General features: G+C 40.1%; 1 protein-coding gene across 6 annotated transcripts in view; it reads right to left on the reverse strand.

The window, feature by feature from the left end:
- Positions 1-414: 414 nt before the first annotated feature.
- SMYD3 (SET and MYND domain containing 3) overlaps positions 415-23,615 on the reverse strand; it is a 402,483-nt gene continuing 379,282 nt past the window's right edge. For 5 of the 6 annotated variants that reach the window (XM_062629464.1, XM_062629467.1, XM_062629466.1 and 2 more), the window contains 2 exons: positions 7,681-7,789; positions 415-1,013 (listed from right to left, as the gene is read on the reverse strand). In XM_062629464.1, coding sequence (XP_062485448.1) covers positions 912-1,013; positions 7,681-7,789 — 211 coding nt within the window. In that variant the 3' untranslated portion in view covers positions 415-911. The remainder of the gene's footprint in view (positions 1,014-7,680; positions 7,790-23,615) is intronic. The other variant, XM_062629465.1, reaches the window with a different exon arrangement.

Raw genomic sequence — 23,615 nt, forward strand, 5'->3', positions numbered from 1 at the left:
AAATGGGCACCCACGCTTTTCAAGACATCTTTCTCTCCCCCAGGGATGACCTCCTAATTCAGCGGTCATCTGTAGGTCTTAGAACTTGACTATCTGGGGAAGTGAAATCCAAACCCCACAGGCTTAGAAAGGTCTAGAGAGCATAACACTGAATTAACAGGTCCAAATCTCTCTTTAAAACTGGTATGAAGTAAGAAACTCTTGCAGCAGTCAAAATGGGGACAAAACAGAGTAAGCCATTTCAACTCCACATAGATACACTTTTGATTAAATTTTTTGTTGAGTCCATTTTATATATTATAATATATAATATATAATTAGTATATAATATATCATATTTATATATTATAAAAATAACATCTGAAAGTGCAAGAAGAGCGGCAGAACCCTGGCATATTTGGAGGGAAGAAAATCTCATCTAAAACACTGAGAAACTTATTTAATATCAAAGAGCACTGGTTCAGGCTTTTGGAAACCAAACTGAAAGGCAAGGGAAAGAGAAAAAAATATTCTCTCTGCTTATAACGTGTCTGACATGAGATCCTTTATTTCAGGCATAAACTGGTATAAAAAAGTGACTGCTGATATCAATGGAATTGCATTACTTCATAACTTTGATGATGACTCTATGCATTCCCCAATATTTATTTTCAGTTAAATTAGCTGTTGTAAATTGATAATTAGGTACTGTCAATTAGATTGTTTAGTAGGAAAAAAAATCCTCTGAAAATTCCTGATATTCATCCAAACATCAATCACACAGCAAAACTAACAAATATTAAACATTTTTGTAAAGCAAGTAGGACATAATGAAAAAAAAGGGAAAATCATCAAGAAGCTTTCTAATGCAATAAAAAGCATTTGATTTCCTTTATCCTTGAATATTTTGTTTCTCAGACTAGATGCTATCTTCACTGTATCCTCATGATGGCCTCACACTGTTCCTTTATCTCCATCAAGGCTTGCATCAGGCTGTGATCTGTCCCATGGGTCACCTTCATAATATTATAGGCCTTGAGAAGAGAACAGAAAGGGACACATTAGTTATTGTGCTGACCATACAAAGGGGTTGATCCTTGCAGGACGGTAGGGATATAGGTACTGGTCCTCAAGTGGTTGGCAGTGGGGGCTTGAATGCATGGCATAGTAGGAATAGGAGTGAAGCACCCCAAAGTGCACAATGATTTGTCCCTGACAAAGAAGGAGGTACTGATACATTATTCTTAGGTGTTAAAGCCCACTAGTATGTTGCACAGATGGATGTCTGGAATAGTAAAGGAAGATATTTTGCACTGAGGCACGAAGGCCATTTTAAGATCGGTCAACTACAGCACCCAAGGTTTTGATACATTATTTAAAAGATAACTGTGAAGTCCATCATGTTAATAGCCTTGAAGTCCTGTAAATAGAAATGCATTAATGGTTAACCAATGGAATAAAGTGCCTTAACTGTATCAGGAGAAACGACGTATAGCATCAAACAAATGAGTACATTAATAGTTACACTATAAAAGGCATGCAGGGGAATGGGTCTTTGCTACTTTTCCCGGAGATTATTTTCTCTGTGTTTGTCATTTTCTATTGCTAGGCCAATTTATGCTTGCTGATTCCCTGCCACAGATATGTCTGAAATGCTCTTTGCCTAGTTTGTGTTTAGATCATCACTTTTCATATGACATTTCTGCTTCTTCCTTCTATTAAATTCCTCCTGCAAAAAGAGAAGTACCAGATGGAAATGGATTTGGCACTTCTGAAAAAAAAAACAACCAACCCAAGGGAGCTAGAAGTGTATTGGTAGGAGAAAAGACATCAGAGATTTTTCTCATTCCAAACTGAGTAATTATCAATAACAAATTGGTTTCAAGAAGTTCCTGGTCCAGTCAGCTGACAAAATTCAGCTAAATCAGCTTTGGACTGCAGAAAAAGGATCTTTTTGGAACCAAAAGTCAAGGCAGGGGCCTTACTTAAGTTGGAAAGTCAAAAATAAAAAATAAATATGTTCTTTGGTCAAACAAATGAAAGCTTCCACATTCTAGAGACTGGCAAGCATATGGAAAATCTAACACAGTTTATTTTGCTTCAAATTAGCTAATTCTTAAGAAAAAGAGGGAGGCAGCAAAAGACTGAAAGAACAAGTTGAAACGGCAGTCAAAACAAATCAGAGTGTGCATGGAGCTCTAAAAAGAGTCAAATATGTTCTGAGCTCCCACAATGCACTACTACCAAAGGATAAAACACTCAGTTAAACTAACAGAACAATGGAAATGCTTTCATCACTATTAGAAATGCCTAAAAAATTAGGAAACCTTCATTTTTGTCTATTTCTATTTTAGCAGAAATACAAAGCTGGTCGTGTTTTTTTGGCAAAACGTTTACAACTGTCATAATTACACTTCCTGAAAAGATGACTTAAATTGTTCTTAGTGTTCTGCTTTTCCTAATTTAACATACTGGGGAAACGTTGTAAAGAATAGATCATAGAAGCATTTCAACATAGTGGAGTGTAAGGTATTAAGCAGTACAAGAGGGTTTGGGTTTTTTTAATAAGCAGTTGAATAACACTTGCGTGGTGTAGGAATCCTTGGATGGTGCAGCCCAGGACAGTTACAGGAGGGATCCTGTGCATGTCGCAGTGCAGCAACACATAGCTGCACCCATGCTAACTAGGAAGGAGCAGGATCACCCTAGAGCAAAGTGGCAAGGTGAATTGGCCATGGATCCAGACACACTTGGTGCACAGCCTTTTTGCATGGCCTGGACAAGAAGGCTGATGGATTTATTGTGAATGACGTATGCTAAGAGATGTACATCTGGCTACATGTGAGTCGGAGTCCCGGGGCAGCTGACCTTGATCTTCAGCCTACCTATGTGACAGAGTTCAGGCATTTAGTGACGAACCTGGACCTGCATCACCCTGATGAGCAGCCAGATGTCCATATGGATATACTTCTGGTAAAAGGAAAAAAAATCCTTAATATCACACCTAATTTGGGGATAATGCTACTACTGCTGACTTATCTGTCACCTGCAACATTTCCTTTCCATTTCCTTTCTTTTCTCAGGATGGTAGATAAATGCACCCAGTCTTTATCCCTTGTTTCCTCAGGGAGAAAATCACGTCTCACACACTGCAGTAGGAGTCAAAACCAGCTGCACAGAAGTTATAATAACAATGACTTCTGTAATTCCCAATTTAAACTGGCATCAAGTTATGGAGCTGGTTTTGCAAAGTTTGGTGCAAAACTGGGGATAATTCACTTCCAAAGCAAGGAAGTGTTTTACTGGGCAGAAGCAAGAACATGCAGGCTCTCTAAACACTCCCCTGCTCTCCTAAACTGCACAGTTAACCAGCAGAGTCGAGGCTGAGCAGTCCTGTGGTCTGTGTGGTCTTCCTCTCAGAAAGAAGAGCAAAACTAACTATGAAAAACTATAGTAATAGCAAGACAGCAACACAGGCCACAATGTCATAAACCACATACTGTCTCCCAGAAGAACGTAAAACCCATTAGATTAGTGGTACGGCTGTTGTTCTATGAATGCAAATGAAATGCAGCACAGTCGTTTATGCCTGATTTGCATGGGGATGGGTGGGAATGCCCATCACCACAGCTGCAGGGAACTGTGATCAGATGCAGGACGGCTCCACTCCCATCACAAGGAAAGCAGAAAGCAAATGGCCACACACCAAAACAGCATGAAACGAAGGCTCGCATTTCAGAGGGAGTATCTGTGGTTTTCCATCTTTCTTGACTGACGGGGATACTTGTTAAAGCAGGCATAAGAAAACAAAAAATATCACAGTTACTATTAACCGCAGCTGGTAAACAATTTGGCATTTGAAGCAAACACCCAGAGAAACAGGATTTCTTCAGCGTTGCTCTGAAACCTTGGAGGGATTTTACCCCAATTTCTGTGCCTTTTGCCTCCACACCAGAGATTACAGCAAAAAGGGAGATGATATTGTACCTGTTGCAGGCCTTCCTGAGACAGGGCCATGCCCATCAGCTTGTGGGAGGGCAAAGGTGCTCCTGCGACTGTGCCAGCAAGTGCAGGGTCCGCAGGGAAACTGGCCAGTGTCACACGAGTGCACATCCTCCTGCCTGTCATCCCCTGTCCCCAACAGCCATCGCTCAATGGCTGGGCACCACTGCCCTGCTCAGGAAAGGGCAGCGGTGGGTTTGGGCAGCCATCACCACCACAGCCCAGAGGACAGAACACAGCAAGACACACTGCAGCAAGACACACTGCAGCACTCATCAGCTTGCTCTGAGGAAGCAATGCTCAGAAATTAAGTCTTCTCCTTGAATTCAAGCCTTCCCCACTGCATCCTGCCTGTCCTTCTAAGCCGAGTCCAGCTCCACACAGGTTATTGGCAACCAAACAGGTGAGCTCACAGCAACTGAAGGTGCACTGAAGGTAACATGTGACACCTAGCAAATGTTTATGCTATGTGAGTGCACCTAGGACAAATCCAGACACTTGCGAGGGGCTCCCATGAGCTCCAGAGATGCAGACCTGCCCTGAGCTCCACAGGACTGCTGCTTCCCAGTTGAGAATCTTTTCTCTTCACAAGGCAGCTTATTGCAATTTTTGTTATTGCCACTTTTTACAGTTATTCCAGGTTATTTAAATTAGGTTTGTCAGACAGCTCCAGTCTTTCGCTGACAAAGGTTTTCCTGATCTATAATTCTGTTTGTCCTCCCACCATTTTATCTTTCATAACCAGATGTATATAAATTTTGAAATTGGTTGTACAATAAACCAATGGCTACCTTCAGGTTTTATTCCAGAAGTAGAGTGTTGCCTCTCTCCAACACTTCTATTTTCAAAACCTGTCACATTAGATTCTGCAGGGCCTAATATACTTCAGGGCATGATTTCTTTTTAATGGGTAACATAAAGCCCTCCACATTATTTAAGCCTTCTTTGGGGATGCAGAGCAGAGAGCTAAACCCAAGGGCACTAGGAGTAAGGATGATATGACAGTGATATGATAGTGACAGTTTATGATGGGTGGAGCAGAGAACAGGATTACAGCTGCAGAGCTATGTATGAAGGTCTGCTGGGTTTAACAGACAGCCTCTGTGCATCTGATGCAGAGAGGCTGTCAATCCCCAGCAGCTCTGGGTCTGTGCCTGATTAAATGAGATTTATATGTGAGGTGAATTTCACTCAGATCTCAATTCCTCTGCACCTTCCACATCCTTCTCCTTAATGCCACAGTGAAATTAGTCTGACGAGGGTTCCAACAGGGTGCTATTCAGTGTCAGAGTGTATTAAGAAGAGCAATGAAACAGAGAACATAATGGAGTTTCTGCTCTGAGCATGTGGCATGCTCTGTTGACACATCTAATCACAAAGGGCCAAACTGTGTTCTCATATAACTCTAGGACATTATCTGAATTATATTAGGAATCACATCCTTTACTCACAACAAACTGGGAATTATATCTTGCTCTAATTTGTTCCAGTGTAGACAGCAATGAAGGAAATCAATTTCCTATCTCATCCAAAGAAACGTTGTGTCCTATGCTTACAAGATGTATGGAGAAACGGGATGACAGGAAGTTTTTCATCTGTTCAGCTGTGCTCCAGAGAGTGGGAGTTCAGTCTCTCCCTGTCTCACAAATGCGGGTGAAAGGGGGAGGCTGAAATAGGCAAAACCACAACAGGATTAAATTATAAATGGTGCGGCATCTTAGCTGTAGAGCACTTACATTAGAGTCCTTGTGGACCACTAATGGCTTTCAACCACAGTTAGAGATGCACTGAGGTATGGCATAGAATAGTGAGCAGCACGTTATTCTTCCTTTTCAGCAAAAGAGGAGATCACAGCTTCAAAAAAGTTTTCTGTGTTAGGTAGTTGCTCAGTACTCAAAGGATGATACTGCAGGAATCTGGCTTGTAATGGGCAACTTCTTCACTAAAATCATAAAAAACCCTGTCACATCTTCCACCTTCACTGATAAGCAGTATTCAGATGTCTCTAGGGGAATTCACTCCACTTTAGTTTAATGTAGTATCCTATTAAAAATGCAATTAAAAGAAAACTTGTTGATATATTACAGCAGTATCAATGAAACTAGAAGCTCCTCTAACTGGGGTCTCATTCCACCTGCTAAAAAGGAAAGTCTGAATGTTTATAAACATTATGGGGGAAATAGCAGACCAGATTACCTTGCACATGACAGACATATGACTTACTTCCAAATAATGCATGGAAAATAGAATTGATTATTCTTCCATCTGCTTTTTAATGATCAGAATTGGACATAATTTAAGTTAAATATATGAAATGAAAGTTTAAGTTACCAAGACTTAGTAAAACTGCATCATATTAAATACTAATTTATTATTTCAACAGGTGGAAATTATAAGCTATTCAGTTTGCATAATTAATCATTAGTTTAAACCAAATAGATACAGGGGTTGAAAAAGTAAGTACAAAATAGTAAGTTATGTAGACACTCATGACTGATACTAACTTTATAGGTGATCCAGGCAGAAGTAAAACCCACTTCTCCCCCTATCTCCAGTGCAGACACCCAGCCCCTTCTATCCCAAGCAGCTGCTCTAACTCTTCACCAAAAAGATTAGCTCTTCATATTGTATGGACATTAAACAAAGGGGACATACAGCCAACTTATGCACCTCTTTGAAATGCTGACTGGGACCTGCTCCTGCCTAGAAGCAACAGGCAAGTAGCTGGGCCAGGTGGCTGTCTGCAGCACCCAGCAAAACAATGTCAACAGAGGCTGTGTCAAGCATTGGAGGTGGGCTGAAAGATGAGAGGGGAACCACACAGAGTATGTACTGTCTTCAGGCCAAGCTGACCACAGGCCAATCAATAACATAAGGGAATAAGCTAAGACCTCTCTGGGGGGAACTGGAGGCAGCACATCTTCCAGGAGGGAGAAAAACACCTTAGCAGTGAATAAGGGCTGAAGATTTGCAGCAAGTTGAGAGCCTACATCCTGAGGACGTGTTGCATATGGAAGGGGATTTTTCAATATATTTAAGATGATATTAACAGCAATAAAATGGCCGGACAAATAAGAGCCTGAGACAGGAGGAAATTCATATAAAAGTCAGCTCAGTTACAAGAGGGATGGCTTAAAGCTGAAATAAATGTAACTAGGAAAGCACCATCTGCAAAAACAGATCAAAGAGGAGAAAGATGATGAGTGATATAGGAACAGGAGGGATCAAGAAGCATGCCTGCTGATTTGAGTGTGGCTCACAATAAAATACAGGCATTAAAGACAAAGTTCTCCAATCTGAAATCAAAGATCCTCGATAGGGAATAAGGAGGGTAGAATCTGCAGCTCTGCTCCTGTTGTAATTTCAGTGCTCCCAGATTCACTTTGCTATGGTAAGGAGAGTTTGAGGCACTAAGATATTTTTATCTCTTCAGATCTAATAGTAATTTGTCATCCAGGCACCTCTGAGCTATCAAACTGTGATTAGCAGTGACTGATACTGGAGGAAGTCAGTGCCTGAAACGCTGAGCAACAGTGACCCATCACCACACACTCAGCTGCAGCCTGGGGAAACACCACTGATGGAAAAAGCAGTGAGATACAGTCAGAGCAGAAGGCGGGGGGGGGGGACACGGACACATGGCAGGTTTGGGGGAAGTGAGGGAAGGAGACAGAGAAAAAAACAGTTCACAACACTGACCTGCTTCAAGGTCTCCAGTGCTTGAGGAAACAGGTCTTGACTGTACTGCAGTTTGCCCACTCTCATCAGCTGGACAGCCCTCAGTGGATGGAAACCAGGATAATACAGACTGCAGAGAAAAGGATGAAAAGTGTGTCACTGTCAGCTCTCACCTTCACAGTCACTGCCTCTGCAGGGAGCTATTAGGGTGGGACTGCAAAGTTATTGTGAATGTTAATAAGGTACTCAGAGAAAATTAGCTGCACTACTGAGAAGCATGAAATACTGAGGGGAATTAGCAAACTATTACTCTCCATCTCAGAGGAATGCCTTTAGCATTATCCTGTTAGAAACTAATGGGAGTGGGATTATTTAATTCACTACTGTTAGGTAATACAATAGCATTTACTGTACTTAGTGCTGCAAACAGAGATTGTTCACAATCTCAGGTCTCTGGAGAGGTACAATTTTAAGAAGAAGATTCAGCATGGAACCCAGTCATGGATCCTCCAAGATGAAAGAGAGGGACTGCAGGGGAAGCAGGTATGTAGGACAGAGGCCACTGTTACTGAAGGTTTGCTTGCTGCTCCCTGTTGCAGAAAGAGTTGGTGCTGCATGCCTAAGGAAACATCTCATACTTGGCTTGTGCATCTAGACAAGGTATCTGCTAGTGTGAGGATACACTCCCTTTCTTAATTTTACAGAAGCAGAGGTTTTCCATCAGTCTCATTGGAGTTAATAAAAACAGAACTATGCTTTGTTTTCTTTTTCTCTTCTAGGAAGTAGACAGAGAGCAATGCCATCATTAATTCCTTGCAAGATCTCTTGAAATTGTGGCTTTCACGGTGGCCACAACACCTGGATCTCACCATCTCCCTGGACATGGAGAGCACAGCATCTCGGGAGAACAATCCGGAGGCTGCAGAAAGCTGTGGATGTGACTTGCCTGAAACTGGCCAGTAGGAAATGTGAGGTGAAGGAGCATTTTATTTCTTCAAGTACACTAGCAATATGCTTAACTAGTGTCTAAAAAACCCACAAAATTTGTCAAAATTACAAGAAGAAGAGGCAATAAGCTTCCCAAAATCTACTCTTTGGAGAATGTATTTTATGTTTGCACCAAACCTGTGATCATCGGACTTCAGGGAAATTGCAAATGAATGGTACCACTGCAGTCAGAAAGACACTTAACTGTGCATGCGTATGGTTAAATGCACGCTAAAACATTAAACCATCTAAATTCATACACTGTATAGGAATCTTCTGATAAGTCTGCATGCAAATTAATTAGCTCTCTTCCCCATTATTTTTCACTAATGAAAATGCAAGCACAATTAAATACAAGTAGTTGTCTAAATGGCAGTGTATCTGGCCGCCCTTACAAATCACAAATGAAGATTGTTTTCACACCCAAAACCCCCTTCTCTGCTGATCCCATGCAGCTTCAGTAAGGACATACAGAAACACATGGGAAGCATGTCTGGCAGGATCTCATGAGCAACAGCTCTTAATCTGCCAAAGCCTCTCATGAAGCAAGAAACCAACTCCTCAATGAGAATAATCCACACTGAATTGCCACAAGTACCACCTGTTCAGACCCATTGTGGGTTGCAGTTCAAAAAAGCTGGAGAGCCAGCCAACAAGAGACAACTGATAGCACTTATGTCAGTCCAAACTGACCCCTCGGGAACTTCAAGGATCTGGTTAAACAAACACTAGAAAATTATCAGGTTTATTTTTAGGTTTTGTTTATGGCTATTAGCAATTAAATGATGCTATCTGCTACTAATGAAATAGGGAGAACATGCGATTAAGTCAGACATTTTGGTGTGAATCAGTGAGTAATAATAGAAATTGCAGCACTAACACGGCACAAATGGGAGTAGCGAGCACATGCACAACTTTGTAAAAATTGCAAAAAAAAACCCTACAATTGTGTACGTCTGCTCCCACCTCTGAGTACCAAAAAGGAAGGAGTAAAAAAAGTCATTCCCTCACCTCTATGCCACTGAAATGCCAGAGCGCATGGGGCAAGGATCACAGCCACGGGAGAAAGAGCTAGGAAAGCAGAGTTTTGCATGAAATGATAACTCACATTTGCAGCCCCCACTAGACTGTCTGTGCTGTATCCTCATAGCTCTGATTCTTTTCCCACTGCTCCTTCACAGCCTTTTCCCATCTCCTTTGTTTCATACCTTTACCTTTCATCCTTTCAACCACCTATTTAATGTCTTGCTCTTCCTCCTGAATCACCAACTCCTTTCAAAATACCAACTTAAACAGAGAACTTGGGTCTTGCCTCACCCACAATCACCTCAGGAATGGCAGCTCACATAGACAAATCCAGGTTATGCTTAATTTAGCAATGCGGTGCCTGCGAAACTTCACACATGGCCATCAGAATTCCGAATCTGGCCTCCCATGCAAACAGGTTTCTTTCTATAGATCATACATTCACTTGCAACCGATGAAGATTTAGGAATGTAATATACGCAAGATCAGAGAAAACAGGTTCTGATTTAGCAGTGTCAGGTACTCAGCCCAGACTACCAGCTATAAACTAAAGCAAGTGAAAATTTAAGATGAGGACACAGAAGGAGTAAGTGTGAAACAAAGAACCTTTTGCTCATAAATATTTACAAAGCTGTTTTACTGAGCTGATTTGTGTTCTGATCTTATGCATGTACATAGTTACATTTTGCAAGCCTTAAAACTGACATTTGAAACAACTGATTATTATCATATTCTGGAATAAATCTATTAAAATATTGGAACACCTTTTGTGGAAGCACATCCAATGAGTAAGTTTACCAAAGAAATACAGACAGCTTGCAGATCTTCTGGGAAATGTGTAAGTGGGAAAAATGCTGCTGGCTTCTTCCAGGCATCCCTAGGATTCAGTATTATGAAGAACTGGCATGGCAGAAAGAACTAAGAAGCAGAGGCAGGTACTTGTGAGCCAACTTATTATCCCCACACATTGCTCTGAACAAAACAAAGTGGATAAATTTAAGAATAAGGAAGACACTTACCAGCCAAGGAACTGGTACCTTAAGACTGTCAACAAAAGACTATGACAGCTATAGAGAAATACATGCTGTAAAACGTGTTACAGCTTTGGAAGAATAGGATTTCTATCTGAAAAGGATTTTACTAGATTTACCAGGGCCTGAGGGACAGGAAGGAGAACAGTAACATACTGAAAGCTCAAATAAAGACAGTTGTGTGATGTTTCCTGGCCCTTGGCACTGATCAGTGCCCAGTAGTTCACTTGCAAAGAGGGATTAAACAGAATACAACAGCTAACAAGTAAAGCTGCACTGTAAACAAGAGGATTGGAGGAAGCTGAGAAAAATTTGTACATTTTGCATCATGTCTTCTGCTTATATAAGGCAGCACAGCTTTGTTGCTGTTTATGACGAACAGCAGCCATGCTGGCCTGTCCCTCCAGCCTGCCCTCCTGCCTATGGATGGCTCTTCACAGTTTGATGTCCTCTGCAAACCTCACAGAGGCCCTTCTGTTGCCTCTTCCAGGTCATAGATAAAGACGTGAAAGAGGACAAGTCCCAGCTCCACCTCCCTGCAGTACCCCACTGTTATTGGCATCCAAACAGGGAATGACCCAACAGCCATGTTCTCTCACACCCACCACCCGACCAATTTTTTACCTCTTTACCCACCTGGACTGTAACTTCCCAACTTGGATGTTAATTCCCTGGTGTTCTCAACCTTGCAAAGATAATAGTGAGCAAGCTGGCCAGCTCTCTCAATGCCTTTGCTGGAGGTGACCATTGGGTCTGGTGGGTTTGTAGGGGTCACACTCTCAGGTAATCCCTGGCTCAACCTTTATTCTGAGGTGTGACTTAGTAGGTGGACAGTGAGGCAAAGAAGGCACTGTTAAGTTTACTATTCAAAACCTCAAATGACAGCTATTTTCTAGTCTCCAGGTAGCTTGTACCAATGTTCCACTGTTCCAGGCACCAGCAGCTCCTGCTTTTCATTCACAAAACACAAGGGTACCAATTTTCACTAGGCAAAGATATGGCTCATACTCTGTAATGCAATAGCTGCTTCTAATACACCATGAAATAAATAACTCATATCTGTAATTCAGCCGCAAGTTTTGCCTCAATTAACCCCAGAACAGTCACTGGTCATACATATAAAGAAAAAAATACTTTTCTTCATTCTCTATATTAGCTCTGACCATCTCCAAGCAATTCCTTGTATACTCATGTAAAGGACAATGTAGAAAAGCAGCCCTTGACAAATTTTAGCCAGTTCTATTTCTTAATACCGCGGTTCCATTAATTCCACTTAACTTATCTCCCATTACAGGGTAGGTAAATAATCAGAGCTTTTGTGTTCTCTTGTGTATTAAAGCCTAGTAGTAATAAAAGAGACTATGCAAAATCGCTGCCTTTTCTGATGCCTCATATTTTAAAATAAATAGATGCCTACCGTTTTGTCGTGGTTTAAACCCAGTCAGGTAATTCGTTCGCTCACTTCCCCCCCTTTTCTTGCCCTCCCCCTGCTCTCGGAGGGACGGAGAGGAGAATCAAAAAGAATGCAACTCCCACAGGTTGAGATAAGAACAGTTTAGTAACTAAGGTATAACACAAATCACTACTGCTACCACCAATGATAATAATGATAAAGGAAATAACAAGGGAAGAGAATACATCATCTCACCACCAGCCGACCGATAACTCGCCCCCCAAGCCCGACCAAGCTCCGACCGATACCTCCTCCAACCCTGCCGTCTCCCAGCCCTTCCGGCTTCACATCCTGGGCATGACGTGCTGTGGTATGGAAACCTCTTTGGTCAATGGCAGAGCATGAGGCTCACAAAGTCCTTGGCCAAACCAAAACATCACCTATCAGCTCTGTTCCCAAGCTGAAGGTCAAAACACTGCACTGCACCAGCTACCAAGAAGGGGAAAAATGACTGCTACTGCTGAACCCAGGACACGTTTCTTGTAAATCAGTCTGTGGGGTTAACATTTACACTGCTGTCTTCAGCCCAGTGTAATTAGAAGCAGGCAGGGTTTATAAAACCTTAAATAAGGGTTTAAAATGGAAATATTATAAGGCTTTTTAAATGGTGGCACGTAAAAAGTGATGCAATAAGAAACTGTAAATTGGTTTGCAGTACCTTTTAGTGCAAGTAAACATGACAGCATAAAAAATATAAAGCAGTTTAGAAGCCCCAGCAACAGAGAATGAATTAAGAGGAGGGAGGCTCCTGGGCTTCAGCAAATGTGGGGAGCAGAATACAAAGAGGACACCATCAGCCTCATTACAGAAATGTACTTGCTACAGTTGGTGGAAATGTTCAGCACAAATATAACACCCCATAAGTTCAGCCTTCTAAGCTCAACCTTCTCTCTTTAGCTCAGCATTCAGCAAAGTTTTTCATCTAACTGCAGCCTAGGAATTTTTTTATGTTGTCCAGTTATTTGTGCTTTCACTATTCAGTGATGTGAGACTGGTCACCCAATTCACATGATATTATTTCTACTCCTTGGCTGGGATGATTGACAGCTTCTAAATATGTGAATTATTAGAAACATTTTTAGGACAAATTTAAGGACAAATGAGTATTTGTACAAAAAGTAGAAACATTTGGTATCTATCAACATTTCTAGGGAGGAACCAGTTATTTTATGAATAGTCAAAGAAATCTTATGCATCAGGAACATACGACAGGTAAATGAACTGTGCTCATTTAGGAGTTTTACAGATCTTAATGACAAAGGTGCTGCAGCCGTTGTCTGATCTACACAGAAATTCATCTACCAATTCCTGCTCTAAAACCAGCAATTTGAGGCTGAAATACTGCTTAACAAGCAATGCTCTATTTATAGAAAATGATCTTAAGCAGCTTTATACATAATTTGCTCAATATCAGTATTTGTTAATAAGCACGAGCTCTATGCAAGAGTTTTGCCTGAAATGGAGCAAGGTTACAGGATTATTTTTGGAGGAAGTGGGAATGTGTTATTGACACTGAACTAGGAAGTGACTATTTTGCATGCTAAGTATTTGAAGTCTAGTTGGAACTGTAGACTTTTTAAGGGAATATATCTATATTAACTTGTGAACAATCTTTAAGGGTCCCTGAGAAAGCCTTCCAAAACAATACTGGCCTGGCTTTCATGTTAATAATGTGCTTTTTCTTGGAATAATAATGGTGTTAACCTCTTATTCTTTCTGGCTTCTCTTTCTCTCTCTCTCTTTTCTTCTCTTAGCAAATACAGTAAGCTAGGTTTAAATAAATTCAGTATCTTACAACTACCCTTATACCTTCTCCAGCAGCCATGTCATTTTTGGAGTAGCAGACTAAATCCTTCACCTGCGGTAGGCCTGATATACTCCAGCTGCCTAAAATGTTTATTGTGCATTTTATATCTCCATCACAGTGTCTCATAGAGGCAATCAAAGCCTTAGTGAACAGTTTAATATTGGCATCACCCTTTTCTATTTTTTTTCCCCAAATCTGACCTCTCTCAGTTGGTTTCGGGGATCAGCTCCTCAGCACTAGCAGGAAGTTTTCCTGTAGGTAACTGCTAATGCACATCCCTTAAGCATTATAAAAAAGGTTTGCTAGTTATGATAAGACATTATTATTAGTAGAAGATTTATGTTGGAAAATCTCTTACAAACTAAAGCAGGAAAAGTTACTTTCTGTTACTATTACCTGAAACTATTAATTACCTCAAGAGGCTCACTTTTCTTCTGGTTTAATCGAATAACAGCAGAAAGTCAGCACCATATTCTGAGCCAGCTAGGGCCTGATATAAGTAGTGATGTGTAGACCTAACAGATCAGAGTTCACTTGAAAGTCTCCATACTCTTATAAAATATCCTGATGTACACTCTTGCAGTCTGATTTATATGTGCTCTCTATCTGTATTATTGCTGTATTGGCAAAACTCTCAGTATCCCCAGTACAGAAATTTTCACCAGCGACCACAACTCATGTACGAGCCTCATCATACTAAGCACTAAAAAGCATGGCACGAACAACCTTTGTTCTTCACAGATATAACACGGACACCCAGGGAAATGAAGTGGTTTGTCCAGTGTTACAAGAGGAAATGTCTGGGAAAGCCAAGAGTTGAACCTAGATCCCACTGTAACTTTTGGATGCAGAGTTCAGTTCTTGTATCTATGCTATCTTGTCTATCTGTCTGATTCTGCCAATCCAAATGAAAGTAAATGTAGTTTTATATGCTTAACAGCCTTCCTGTATTTTGCAAATGAAACGTAGAGACAGTAATCTCAGTTTAGAAACTTTTGTGCCAGACTGTCAATTTATTTTTCTGGGTTTATTTATTCTGTCCTCACTCAAGAAATGTCCTGTTATTTTGGTGAAAAAAATGCTTCTGGAAACAGTTCAGGATTTAGATGGATGAAATTATGGCTCAAAATATTTTTCATCACATCTGCATCTCATACTGTTCAATTGCTATTTGTCTCAGTAATCTAACTGATGTGACCACATAAGCAATCACATTTCTTAACCGACTGAATTCTCAAGAAATTTTAGCTATCCGTCTCAGAAATTATTTCTCTCTAGCTGCTGATCATCCTGCCATATTCCTTACGGTGATAATTTATGTCACATTAAAATGGATATTGTTCCAGATGTTGGCTCTGCCAAGATTTGAATGATAACTTCAATAAAATGACGAGGTGGTATAAACTGCAATTTTCATCTTGGCTCTTGATCTGTTCAACTCACCCTCTTAAAATGCTGACATTGTCTGAACTGTCCACTTCAAATGTTCTGTCTTCTTCTGGTATTAAGAAGTATTAAGGAAAGAAAGAGTGTTCACTCTGGAATAGAAGTAGGAAAAGATTTTGCATAGATTGTTGCTGTGTCCTGGCTGATCTTCAAAACATCTTGTAGATCTTGTTGGTTTTTTGTCATGAGCTTACCATCTTTACAGCTAAAGATGGTAGGATAGAATGTCTCTGCAGATAAGAACATACTGTCTCAGTCCTTTCATAACCAGAAGAATAAGAAAATAAAGTCAACAGTTTAGATCAAAGGATTTATAAAAAGATTTTAAAAGCCATATACGGTATACTGGGAAAGTGCCAGAAAACAGAAGTAGTGTAGAAAAGACAGCAAAGGAAGAATGGGAAATCTAGTTAAAGAGAATACACACAGGAAGAGAAGAAAATACAAAAGGAAAATGTACACTAAAAGCATGGTAATTTGTGACAGACCTTGGTGTTACCTTCTCCTCCAGCAGTGAACCTACGACTAGCTGTTAAGAAAAATGTTAAGAAAAATGTTCCACCTTCCATATCTCATATAGCTGGGAATACAACTACAAGCCTGGCTGCAGATACAACCAATGTGAGTTTTTACTCCAGTTTTCTTACAGCAGATCACAGATCTACAGGTTTGTATGATCTCTCTTCATCAACCAGAGAGTGAAAGGCAAATATATATACCACTGGATCCCTTATGCAAGTTGCATATAACTTTCTTCTAATGGATTCCCTTTGCTACAATATGAGTCCCCCCCATATCATATTCACACATGTCTAATTGGTACTATTGTCAGTAAACTTCAGAGAGGTTGTGAAAGCATGTGTGTGTGCAGGTGCAAACACAAGCTGCACAAGGAAGGATGCATATTGACATCTCCAGTGAAAATGTCTTTTCTCCACTCACCAGTATCTCAGATTAGCTCAGAAGTCTGTTGTAATACAAAAGACTGATAACGTGAGAAATGACTGTGGAAGGACTTGTTGGTGGATTTACAAAAACACGGGTAGTGTGGAAAACGCTAATGAGGAAGGATCACTGTTGTATAACCTAGAAGTTATCAGATGAAACCAACAACTAACTGTCATGTTCAGAACAAATAAAAAGGTGCTCTGTCTCACTCAGACACTAGTTGAACCATCCACCCAGTACCTCAAGGTGCAGCTGATTTATGATCAAAAAGCAAATGAATAACTAAGTCCAGGTTCTTATTTTCCTCTTCCATGACTATATCATTTGGCATGTTAAAAGTCAGCGATCACCAAATCTTCTTCCTTGTCTGCTATTTCCAAATTATAAGATTGCAGTTTAGAGCAAGACTATGAAAGGACTTAGATGAATCTTCCCCTTTTTTTTTTTTTTTGATATTTCCCCAAACCCACAACTTTCTTACCATTTCTTATAATTTTTGAGCAAATGATCAACAAGAATGACAATAACTCTGTAATATTCCATGACATTCTTCATTGAAGCTTAGTTCTACGGTATCATCTAGATTATATTGTTTTATCTAAAATGCATTCTTGCACAATCTGTTTTAGCAAATCTACACTGTCTTTTTACAGCATTTTCCATGCCTTTTACTTTTTTTCTCCCATCACAATTTGCCCTAAATCTTTGAGGTGAAGCCCCCCTTCTAAGATACTGTGGTTCTCATTTGTCAATTGTTTAGTGTTTCCTCTGATGTGAGGATGCTCTTTGAGCACCACTTTTACTTTGAAAGTGCAATGTATCATATCCATAGCTAATAGTGAAGCTAAGTGAATACAGAAAGGAATTTACTCTGCATCTGATTAGAAAGATGATATCCAGTGCTATTCTTGTTCCCTGAGTAAATACGTTCCTCTTTGCACTAACTACCACAGTAGCATTGTGTTTACCAACAGAGTTTCATGTTAATAGCAATACAGGGATTATGGGAAAAAGCGAGACCAGGGATCTCTACCCCGGTCTTCACACCAGCAAGATGCTCTTTCACTGTCATCCCAAAAGCTGAGAGTTGATGCAGCTCAATGTGTACAGGCTTCTGATTTCATTGGGTAGCTGTTGAACCTAGTGATACTAATCTCACTGTCCTGCCAACATCTGGATGGCTCATCTCCCAAATTTTGAGCACACAGTTGCCTTCCAGACTCACCTCTCTTACAATCATTTTATGCTTTTACCCACATCCACTTCATTTCAAAATTTGTCAAGCCTGTGCTTTATCAGCTGCCATTTCAGTTTTTCTTGCTTCATGGATACATAGCGTCAATGACAGCAACAATAACAGCTGAATTAGCATTTACAAAATTTCATGAGATTCTTATGCATAAGGTGTTACCAGCATGTCTGAACAGGAACTCCATTGCCTGATGTCAGATATCTCATTTAGACATCTAGCTTTACTCCTCGTGTCCCAGCTTTTCCATCTTTAAGATAAGAATACTGATCTATCCATTGGAGTTCATATGTGGGCTAAATTTAATCATGTTTGTGATGAGCTTTAGGAGTTCAACAGGAATATTCTGTAGAAGTTCAAGTTATTAGCGCTGATTCTAAAGAGAACTACAAATCCTTGGTAAGCTACACAGTTAAAATGTGACGGCTAAACAAGACCATCTGCCTGAACTGGAGAACACTTAACTTCCATCCAGTTGCTCAGCTGGCTAGAAAATTTCTTGCATAACCCAAAAGGCATGTAAATTGCTCCAGAGTTTTCTAGGAAATAAAACAATCTGGAAGAAAAGGGAGGGGTAAAATAACATTCTTTGGAGAAGAAAGGAGACCTGCTATGAACTTTATGAACAGCAATCATGAGCAATAATCTCTCCTAGGCTCTAAAGTGCTGCCTGAAATGCTGGCTGAATATAAAGGAGAGATTTATTTTTTTTTCATGTTACACCACTATGCCTCTTCATGGCATGGAGAACAGTGTGCAATACTTCAAAAGAGCAAGGCATGCTTGAACTCTCTGTTTGTAATTGGAAGTAGCATGTTCACTGAGCAAGCATTTTTCAAGCAAAGCCATGTTTGCGGTACACCTTGATCGATGAGTACATATGTAGCTTGACAGAATGGGTAAGGGGTAAAAACTTTTTAAGAAAAGATTGCTCGAGGAGGAAATAGATCCATGAAATGAACATTTCAGTTCATATAAAGTAAAATAATTCTCAAGATTTCATGCTTTATGCGGTACCTCATAACAGTAGTTAGTTTAGCCTGTGAGCTATTGTCTCCAATGGATAAATCCAACATGTATGTTATAGATAGCAGAACATCTCAAGACACTTTCCCTGATATAAATTAGTACAATGCCATCGATTTTAACACTTGATACATAGACTTCCATGGTTATTTTGCCTTTTGCTAGCAAAAAAAAACCATGAAACAACATGTTTCTAAGAGCTATAAACCAATATGAATGTCAGAGCCCCAGAAACAAAACCAAGTTGCCAAAACGTCACTTAGAATGCATAGTACTTTGGATTAAAAGATTTTTTTTTCTTTTTTTATTCAAATACTGTTTTCTTACTACAGTACTCTCTGGGACAGAGAGCAAAGTTTTATGCCCATATTTTGGCTCAAAATTATTTGTAAACTCAATCCACCATTTTGTAATCATATGTTGCTGGCCTAAAGATTCTGAGTTTTTGCAAAATTAAACTTAGCTACAGTTATGTGACCCAGCCACTGGGAGCTTGTTTAGATGTGTGATACAGAAGGATAAAAGATAATCTTCAATAGGAATTTTGCATTGCGTTTCCTCATATGAGGTTTTGGATTGCGTTCCTAGATTAGGTCATTAGAGGTATTTGTCTTGACATGACAAGGCCAGACAAGAGATGAACATTTCAGCCAAAGTGCAATGCATTCGGTGACCTACTGAAAAAATCTCAAGCAAAAGCAGAAACAAAGAGTTCACAGGCTGAAAATACAGGGCATGATACACATATTCTCAAAGAATTAACTGGTTTTCCTGCCACTTAGTGTCTAGATAAAAATATACATATCCTTCTGTTGGAAGGACAATGTTTTCTCCAGTCATGGAAACTCCAGCCCTTGTGAGGAGATCCATAGGAGGGTGGCCACTTCCCCAGGCCAGACCACAAGTACAGTGGCTGAATATGACACTGAAGAATTTGGCCATGAGACCACCAGAAAAAACAAACAAACCAACCCTCCCTGGAAGCTGCACAGCAAATCCTGTGGAGTTACTTGTCAGGGACCTGATCAGCCCAGCCCTTACAATGGCACTTGCTCAGGCACCAGTGAAGGCACAGACATTTTGTAGTCAACCTCTTTTCCCTAGAGGCTGCGGGCAGACATTCCATCAGCACAGTACAGTTCTGATAGGAATCCTCCAAAATTATCTGATAAATATTTACCTTGCACCCTGTTCACTGAGGGCAGTGGGCACAAAAGAAGGACTCCAACTGCACTATCATGCCTAAAGCATATGAATAAATAGCTTGTAGCAGTCTAATATTACGAAAGAGTGAGCAACCACATTTTCCTCTCAGCCAGTTGTGTGAAGGCAATTAGCACATTGATTTATGGATGAGTGGAGGAGGGAAAATGAGCAAAAGAAACACATGTGCACTCTTTCAAATAATATTTTTTCTATCAAATGTTAGTTGTGCCCCACTGAGCTTAAGAAAGACTCTGTAAAACTTGGCCTAAAGTTCCCAGTAGACAGTTTCTGTGCAGTGAGACAAGGTTCACAGTTCTAGCTCAGAAATAATAGCCAGCTCCAGCAAGCTGCTGTGCAAGTGCAGCAAAACTGCCAGGGTAACATATCTATGGGTCCTGGACTACTATATCATCCTGTGTCCCAGGTTGTACCCCTTTATTGGCTAAAGCACTTCAGTATAATATTTATTATTGGTTTCCCATTACACATACCAGCTATGTCTGAGGCAGAATCTCCAGTCTATCTCACAAGTCATTATTTCGAACAGTAAAAAGATATTCCAATTTCTTTCCAGACACTTGTCTCCTGTTTTCTTGTCCATTTTCCTCTTCTAGTTTTTGTATCTTTCTTTCCTAGTTTATCTGTTCTTACTGTTACATTTTCTTCGTTCACTATTCTTTATCCCACAAAGTTGCCTTTTTTCCGTCTAACCTCCTTTTGCTATCTTTTTATTCATCATTTGTATTTTTTACACTCCAGGGCCCTGTCTACCTACACATAACAAAAATGGTATGTTCTGTGAAGGCTGATCGCTCATTTGGATGGGCTACATGCAAGATACACATCTTTGAAGCAGCTGTTAGATCACTAACAGCTGTTTCAAAGTACATTCCCTATACACACTGAAAATTACATGTTAAGACATGCAGTAGTGTACTGTGCATGAAGCCTCAGGAAACTACCCATTGATCTATGATCTGTCCATTAATCTCTGCAGCCTAAAGGGCATCTTTCTAAATTGGTACAGGAGGCAGCCATGAAAAGGAATCTGTCAATATCCTTTTGCAAGGAAAACCATGTACTGAGTCTTTGCTATTAAATATGAATCCATGGCATGAGTCAGGCATTGAAATCTAAAACAGCATTTACTTGCCTCAGGCAAAAACAAAATGTCCTGCTCCATCTGACTTTGCAAAGTAGCAGAATGGGACCTCACCATTTGGTTGTCTATTTGTGATTTCTCTGAAATATGGTTTAGCTACCTCTTGGCTTTCATGGCATCCATTTTGAGGATTTTTGTCTCACTTCCAGTTCATATTTCATGCTGGACCATATGTATCTCAATAGATCATAAAAAAAAGGCCTCTGCTAGCTGACACCTCCTCTCCCAGAAAAATTGAGATCTTTCCTGGAGTCACTTTGCAGATGCACATCGTGGCACTGCAAGCTTTTTTTAATAAAAAGGACTTCATGATCTTCCTTGGAGCTGTATCTTCCCTCTTTTTTTTGCTTATGTTGGTAATTCAAATAATTTTCTTGCCCCACTTCCTCCCCTTTTTTGTAAGACTGTCAAAGGACCAGCAACTTTGACTCACATGAAAGACCAGTTCTGCTAATTGCTTACTGGCTTTCTGCAGACTTTTGTGGGCAAAAACTATGACATACCTTAACACAGTCCTTGGTATTTAGGGCAGTCAGTTATTTACATTGCCCATTATCAGATGAACAGCTGATAAGAGTTGTAGTTTCATATAAGAAGGTATATGGCTCAGTTCTAGCCCTTACTTGGTGCTACCATCAACTGCTGTCTTTAGCCAAGGACAAGCCCCTCCTTTGACGTTTCCGAGCAGCTTTACCACGTAGGCATTTAACCTCTCACAGGAATGTTCCAGATCCCATCCTAAAGCTGAATAACCACTACTTTGGTGTTTAGGCCATGGTTTCCCCTTCAGAAAGCACCAAGATTACAGTTCCAATTTTTTGGCATAATTTAAATTTTAAGTTCAAAGATAATAATTACACAAAAAGGAAACTCAAAGTCACACATTTCTAGAAGCTATCAGACTTTTTAGCAGTACGCTTCCAGAACAGAGGTAAGAATGAAGCCAACTTCCAAACATAGAGCTATTTAGCTACAACACAGAAGAAGTCCTAGATAGTTTACCCATGCAAATGATGATTTTTATATGTTGCTATAAAGTACAAATATTGCTAACTATGCAAGCAAGTTTTGCAAAATGTGTAATTTTTCAGTGCTGGTTTGAGGCATGATAGAGTAGATTCTTTAAAACTGCAGACTATTAACTTCTCCATGAGGTTTGTTTATGAATAGAGATGAGCCAAGAGGGAAATTTTGCTGTGCATGGAGGTACAGTGACAGCACAAACACTACTGTGTAGTAAAAGTATTTCCACCACGACATAAGCAGATTTAAATGAGCGCATGCAGATATGCAGATTGCCTTAGCATTTGAAAATATGAGCCCAGACAGATTAAATATAACCATACCACAATTTTTTTTGATTCCCACATGATAGAGTATAGATCAAATCATTTCACACAGTATGTCATACAATATTATACAACACACAAGACATAACATTTTATGGCAGTTTCATGTGGCAAAATACTTATACCAGAAAACAAACATTGAAAAAGGCGATCTTCCCCTCAACAGAGAAGAATAAATGGAGAGATTACTGGGTTAGAGAGTATACAGGAATACCTTGCTTTGTCTCCAACTCTAGAGCACTTACCTCTTCTTTTTCTCTCTTCTTTTGTCAGCCTTGTCTTGTTTCAGGAACAGCCAAGCCTCTTCTGAACACTCCACCACCAAGTCTCCTTTAGCTTTTAATATGGCTTGCCCATGCCCAGGGCTCCTTCACTAAACATCTTTCCTGTGTCTTTGTCTGCAAAGACTGACAAGATCACTAACCTCCATAGTCATCAGACTTGTTAATTGCATCACAAGCCTCATGTATACAGTAAGTTATCAAACCCAAGACATAACCTTGGTACACTGAACAGAACTACTTCCAACACATACTCTGTCAGTGCGTTTGTAGTGTGACTCTACAAGCAGAATTTTTATTTTTAAAAGCAGTGAATGACCTTTTGTATCAGAAACAGTGTGGCCAGCAGGACTAGGGAAGTGATCGTCCCCCTGTATTGGTGCTGATGAGTGGTGCAGCCAGGCCACACCTATAACACTGTGCTCAGTTATGGGCCCCTCACTACAAGAGAGATACTGAGGTGTTGGAGCGGGTCCAAAGAAGAGCAATGAAATTGGTGAAGGTTCTGGAGCACAAGTCTTATGAGGAGTGGCTGAGGTGGTGTTAAGCCCAGAGAAAAGGAGGCTCAGGGAAGACCTTATCGCTCTCTACAACTACTGAAATATTCCTGGAGGTATTTAAAAGACATGTAGATGTGGCACTTAGGGACAGGGTTTTATTGGCAGACTTGGCAGTGCTAAGCTAATGGTTGGACTCAATGAGCTTAAAGGTCTTTTCCAACCTAAACAAGTCTATGATTCTACAATTTACATGAAGAGCAGATTTCATAAATCAGAGTAGTGGATAAACTGATGCCAATTTGGGCATCTAATATCTGTAGAACAGCTTAGCCAGAGTGTCTTTTTCACCCAGTAACCATCCCACAACATTGCTATTGATTACCTCACTGTATGTGTATTATTGTATTACATTTAATTTTAACACTTTATTTAAAACTCTATGAACTCCAGCATATCTGTTTACCTTACAGACAAGGTCAACAATT

Source organism: Pezoporus occidentalis, unplaced genomic scaffold (genome assembly GCF_034315485.1).
Source record: "Pezoporus occidentalis ecotype Australia unplaced genomic scaffold, CSIRO_AGI_Poc_V1 ctg34, whole genome shotgun sequence".
Lineage (NCBI taxonomy): Eukaryota > Metazoa > Chordata > Aves > Psittaciformes > Psittacidae > Pezoporus > Pezoporus occidentalis.